This window comes from Mya arenaria, chromosome 5, assembly GCF_026914265.1.
Source record: "Mya arenaria isolate MELC-2E11 chromosome 5, ASM2691426v1".
Classification (NCBI taxonomy): domain Eukaryota; kingdom Metazoa; phylum Mollusca; class Bivalvia; order Myida; family Myidae; genus Mya; species Mya arenaria.
Window position 1 is genome coordinate 11,151,107 of NC_069126.1, and position 6,707 is coordinate 11,157,813.

At 35.4% G+C, this 6,707-nt stretch overlaps 1 protein-coding gene across 1 annotated transcript; it reads right to left on the reverse strand.

The window, feature by feature from the left end:
• Positions 1 to 5,443: 5,443 nt before the first annotated feature.
• Positions 5,444 to 6,418, reverse strand: LOC128235419 (histone-lysine N-methyltransferase SETMAR-like). Its single transcript, XM_052950241.1, has 2 exons — positions 6,320 to 6,418; positions 5,444 to 6,040 (listed from the first exon to the last, which is right to left on the reverse strand). The coding sequence occupies exons 1-2, from the start codon at positions 6,416 to 6,418 to the stop codon at positions 5,444 to 5,446; spliced, it is 696 nt and encodes a 231-aa protein (XP_052806201.1).
• Between the last annotated feature and the right edge of the window lie 289 nt (positions 6,419 to 6,707).

Consider the following 6,707-nt stretch of genomic DNA (forward strand, 5'->3'; position numbering starts at 1 on the left):
CATATACCATTCGACGAACGTTGTTTGATTTTTGTTTTTTTATCTTTTACAACCTGTTCCAGTAAGTGTTTGCCAAAAAATATTGGAAGTCATTTCAAGTAAAATGTTGAAACTAGTATATATATGATATGTGTAAGTGAACATGATTTCTTACATTAAAGCCGTGCGTTTGTTACACAACAGACATGCGATTCCGGGCCTTGGTATCGCTATCTTTCCCACCCTCAGTATACATATAGGGAAACAAAGCTTTATCTACCATTTATCACATTTCGCGTGGAGCTGTATGTGCCTTTAATGATTTTACTGGCTTACTTTCGTTTTAGGTATATATACATATAAACAATTTATTTTCATTTGAATACTTGACGATCACAGTTGTAGTTCAATACAATGTGTTTGTTACAGGAGATTTAAATACGCCTACATTTAAAAACTGCTAAAGCTTATAACTAAAATGACAACTAGGCGTTGCAGTACAATAAAGTATTTTGTAATAAGTTCTTAAATAACCAAATATTACTTTATTAACATCAGATGTCAATCAACATGTATTTTGCTCTAAATAACTGTTGCTCTTTGTTTGTATATCGTACAATAGGCTTAGATGATTTCAAGAAACAAAACTAATACTTCAAAGTACTTGAATACCAGGCTAAATTGTCCTCATTGATCTTCCCTAAAACTTAATTTATACATCTACTGTAGTTCTTATTCTTGTTGTTCTACTTCTTACGCCATTTCAAATACTGCACTTTAATTCGAACTCACTGAGTCAATAACTGTAGAAAAAATTACGAAAATCATGAAAGGGTTTAAAGATCAGTATTCGATGAAATGGCTCACGAATATCTCCATTACAATGTGTTATGAGTAGTAAATAGACCAAATTTGCATACATTAATACTTTCACTTTTTTGCATTTATTAGCCTTAAATGATCTTTGAAGAAACTCTCCTAAAATAAAAATATAGAGTGTTCATGAATGTAGTGTTTAGTCATTCGTTCTTTCTTTTATTCATTAATCCATCCATCCGTCCATCCATCCATGCATCAATCCATTCTTCCATGCATCCATGCATCCGTCCGCCAGTCCGTCCGTTCCTTCCGTCCGTTCCTTCCGTTCCGTTCCGTTCCTTTCCTTTCCTTTCCTTTCCTTCCTTCCTTCCTTCCTTCCTTCCTTCCTTCCTTCCTTCCTTCCTTCCTTCCTTCCTTCCTTCCTTCCTTCCTTCCTTCCTTCCTTCCTTCCTTCCTTCCTTCCTTCCTTCCTTCCTTCCTTCCTTCCTTCCTTCCTTCCTTCCTTCCTTCCTTCCTTCCTTCCTTCCTTCCTTCCTTCCTTCCTTCCTTCCTTCCTTCCTTCCTTCCTTCCTTCCTTCCTTCCTTCCTTCCTTCCTTCCCTCCCTCCCTCCCTCCCTCCCTCCCTCCCTCCCTCCCTCCCTCCCTCCATCCATTCATTCATTCATTCATTCATTCATTCATTCATTCAATTCATTCAATCAATCTTTCATTTAATCTAGATTTTTCATTATACGTTCCTATTAAAGTACTTGTTAGCGCTTTAACTTTTCACTCCGTTTTCGTGCACTTAACACAAGTACCAACCACTTGATACTTTTATCCCTATCTTCTTTTAAGTGTATTACTTATTCTTATATGTTCATATTTTGTGGTTTTAATACAACGACCTTCATATTAAACGCCTGAGTTGTATGTTTCAATGTGATCAATTCAAAATTATGTTTTATAACTTTCTCGGTGATTGTGAACTAACTTATGGTAACCTGACTCAGTTATGTGACACTCATCATGTCACTGCACACATTGTTGTAAGTGTGAAAAAGGTTATCGCTTTTTATCTCTCCTATCCAACCTCAAGTGACCTCAGTGGGTCTGATGTAAGATTGTTTCAAAGTTAAATGTGCATCGTTTGCATTATTATGTTGGTGTAAATACACTGAGATAGAAAAGCCTTCATTGTCCTTAAAATCGAAATGCAAAATATACTTTTAACACAGCATTTTTTGAAAATATCAATTTTGACTTTTCATGTTGATATATATATATATATATATATATTAACATTTAAACTCACTTAAAACTCAGGTACAGTAATCTTTATGAAATTTATGCGAATATTTATAAACGAATAACACTTTTAAAACAATACCTTTATATAAAGCGGCCGGAGCTGATGTTTGCGAGCCTCGTGTTAAATCTCTCTCAATGTCGTATTTTATACAAACTGTAACGAGTCTAATTGCACTGAAGTTTTCTATTTCACTAGCGTATCTTTAAATGTACCGTTCATGCAATAAAACATTAAAATAATCGAGTTAATCATAGTAAGAGCACGCACGTCCAGTTTACGTCGTTTACACGCAAGCAAAAGGTAATCCACTATCCAGATTTAAAAATAGGCACTTACTTTATTACATTTTAAATATGATATAACTTTTTTAACCAAATGCGGAACAATATTTCACGTTTTCGAATCATGATCAACCTACAGTAAAGAATGAATAATGATAGTAGTATCCATTGACCAGATAGTGAACACTCGATCTCGAACGTCACTGCTAACTTGTATATCGTATGACTTCTCTAATCATAACTGCATTTTTTGCGACACATTTTAACCCATTACTTCATTTATTATAAAAGGTCAAGTCACAAGAAGGTCAAAATTTCAACTTGACGGAATTCCGTCAATACTTATGTGAAAAACTACAGAAACATACTCAAGTAGCCAAAAGTTTTAACATAAACCCCGTTTAATGGCACTGGGTAAACGCCAAAGACATAGAACTAAAAAAAACAAATCACAATCAAGAAACATGGACCAATAGCACAAAGCTCCACCAAACAACACAGTTCATATGTACAATAGAAACAATTAGGTATGTTTATCAAAAATTGTAAGGTACCGCTTGGGAACGGTCTGTAAAATGGCATTTTGGCCAAAAATTGCATCATTGAAGTACAATTAGAAATTGAGAAATTCCATTTAGAGATAAACTTCACTTACGTCTTTGTTTACATCGGTTGTGACCCGTGGTGACCCATGTGAGAACCCTTTTGAAATGACGTGATTCCTCACACTCATATTACTTATTACGTTAATGTATTTAATCTTGTTAATACAACGAAAAAAATAATCATCGAACCTGTTTAAGTCTCCTCTGTTGTAAATAGCGACAATGTCCGAACGTTCGATGTGAGAGCAATTTCATTTAATTTCTGATCAATGACTATTCCTATCAATCACGCATTTTAACAATATGGTCCCTCTACTCTCTGATCGATAACTTGATAGCATACAATGAAATTGAACGGAATGATTCAGTGAAATTTAAATTATGATTTTACATAAATGTTAATTTACCTATGCGTATGTGAATTAGTTTTTCGGCAATAATTTACGTTAATGTTCTATTTATAGAGTAAGAACCGTGCATTATTTAGGTTTGCAATGCACAGGACCAGGGCCGAGGTATTCGCTATTTTGATAAACATCATTTAAAGTCGTTGAAGTACTTCATATTACAACATAACTGAATATTTGAATAGAGTACTTTCAATTGCAACTTAAGTCTTTATTTGATAGTTGTTAAGATAACTTCCAAATGCACCAATAACTCAAAATTTGAATAGAGTTCTTAAATAATCAGTTTTTTTCGATATTCATATATACATGTAGATGCAACACTTTTAATATTAATATTTTATAGACAACTTTAAATTTCGATTAATCTCAAAATGTGTATACAGTCCATTGCAGGCCATTTTAAGTTTAAAAACAACAACATCGGAATAATTGAACACTGTTGGTGAGTTTTGAATTATAAAACCGATGCTGGAGTGCATTGACTGCGATTTCCCATTCGAACAGCTTTAATCAATAATAATAAATAATTGAAATCACCCAAGTCTTAAACTGAATACTAAATAGTTGAGTGTTTACGGGTTAAAAGTCTACGGGTTCAAAATTGATTATGCAATTTTAAAGGAAAATTAAATACCGATGATTGATACGAAAAAATATGATTTCAGTTAATAATCATCAGTTTAGTATGCGCTGTGGCCTTTTAGTTAATAATCATCAGTTTAGTATGCGCTGTGGCCTTTCAGTTAATAATCATCAGTTTAGTATGCGCTGTGGTCTTTCAGTTAATAATCATCAGTTTAGTATGCGCTGTGGTCTTTCAGTTAATAATCATCAGTTTAGTATGCGCTGTGGTCTTTCAGTTAATAATCATCAGTTTAGTATGCGCTGTGGCCTTTCAGTTAATAATCATCAGTTTAGTATGCGCTGTGGTCTTTCAGTTAATAATCATCAGTTTAGTATGCGCTGTGGCCTTTCAGTTAATAATCATCAGTTTAGTATGCGCTGTGGCCTTTCAGTTAATAATCATCAGTTTAGTATTCGCTGTGGCCTTTCAGTTAATAATCATCAGTTTAGTATGCGCTGTGGCCTTTCAGTTAATAATCATCAGTATCGTATGTGCTGTGCCCTTTCATTTAATAATCATCAGTTTAGTATGTGCTGTGGCCTTTCAATTAATAATCATCAGTATCGTATGTGCTGTGCCCTTTCATTTAATAATCATCAGTTTAGTATGCGCTGTGGCCTTTCATTTAATAATCATCAGTTTAGTATGCGCTGTGGCCTTTCATTTAATAATCATCAGTATCGTATGCGCTGTGGCCTTTCAGTTAATAATCATCAGTTTAGTATGCGCTGTGGCCTTTCAGTTAATAATCATCAGTTTAGTATGCGCTGTGGCCTTTCAGTTAATAATCATCAGTATCGTATGTGCTGTGCCCTTTCATTTAATAATCATCAGTATCGTATGTGCTGTGCCCTTTCATTTAATAATCATCAGTTTAGTATGCGCTTTGGCCTTTCAGTTAATAATCATCAGTTTAGTATGTGCTGTGCCCTTTCAGTTAATAATCATCAGTATCGTATGTGCTGTGCCCTTTCATTTAATAATCATCAGTTTAGTATGCGCTGTGGCCTTTCAATTAATAATCATCAGTAACGATGTGGTAGTGTTGCATGGCAGTTCATGATTTCATTTTCTATGCTTGTATTGAAGATAAATATGTATACCCTGTCAACGATATTAAGTTTTGCGGACAATATTAAATGCATTTATCCTTTGATCAACAAGCTCAATATTGTGAATGAAAAAAAAAATTCTCTCGTTTTTGTTAAATACGAGGGCGGTATGTTAAGTTCGCGGACTTCATTTATTGAAGGTAAAAACAACTGAATATCGTTATGAAATTTATATGGGCATGCTTATCAACATCAATAAAATATAATACAGAAAACAAAGTTACATAAAATGGTTTACAAATAACACTTGAATTAATACAGTACACAAACGACACCCGAAGTACGACGTCGGAAAAAAACATCAAAGTACATAAACGCGTTTTATTTTTCTACATAGTCACCATTTAGTTGCACGGATTTTCTGTGGCGTGAGATCCATTTGTCATATGTTTCCATGTACCAGTCTTCTGGAAATGACCCAACAATTCTCTGCGCTCCAATTTTAAGTTCGTTGACATCGTCATAGCGGTGTCCCCTCAGTTGCCGTTTAACTTCTGGGAATACCCGGAAATCCATCGGTGCAAGGTCAGGACTGTAAGGGGGATGCACCAAGGTCTCAAACGCCAGGAGACTGATTTCCAGCAGGGTTGAGTTAGCCTTGTGGGCCGGGGCGTTGTCCTGGTGTAGGATGACGCGTGATAGGTCCAACCCTGGCCGCTTCTTGCGTAGCGCATGCACTTCCCGTATTATTCTGGATACAGTTTTTAATGATGCGTCGACCTCATTTGAAATTTCTCGTTCGGTAACACGACGATCACAATCCAGCATTTTAACGATTCTCTCCTTAGCGCCATCGTGGACAATGTGTGGTCGTCCCGTTCGTTCATCGTCCTCTAATGTTTCGCGTCCATCCCTGAACCTTTCGCGCCACTTGAACACTAATATACGGCAACATTTTTGTTCCTGACCTTCTTGTAGCTTTTTAATTGTTTAAATCTACGCACTTATTTACAAGCCAGTTCACTAAGGAAGAGTAATATATATATCAAATGACCTAAAGTTGTTTGGTTAGAAATAAACCGAAACCGAAAAAGATTTTAAACAAACATATTGGATACGTGAAATCGTGAACTCATGAGGTTCAAATAATGATTTCATTTAATTGAACATTTATTTTGGTTTGCGGCCTGGTAGTCTAGCGGTCTGGGAGAGGTTGACAGGCGGTGCAATGTAAGCTGCCTACAGGCGAGAAGTTACATGTAGCAGCCTGGCGGCATAGCGGTCTGAAATAGGTGGACTTGCGGCGCGATGGTAGCGGACTATCGGCATGAGAATAGCTGTCTGACGATTTAACATTTTATTTCATTTCTTGTAGCACTAACATCAACATAAGGCCACACCAAATTAATTTTTAGTTCCTCGGATTTTTGCCAAAAAAAATTGGAGCGAGCGAGCGAAAAAAAAAATATTTTTTTTTGTCAGTTTTCATAAAAACCGAAGCGAGCGAAGAGCGAAAAATATATTTTTCCTTATATTCAATATAAATAAGAAAGATTGTTCAAAATAATTGCCCTTAAACCCATTTTAATTCCATCTTGAACTGAACCTCTAATGGACATTGGGAAAATGTCGGAATACATACTAT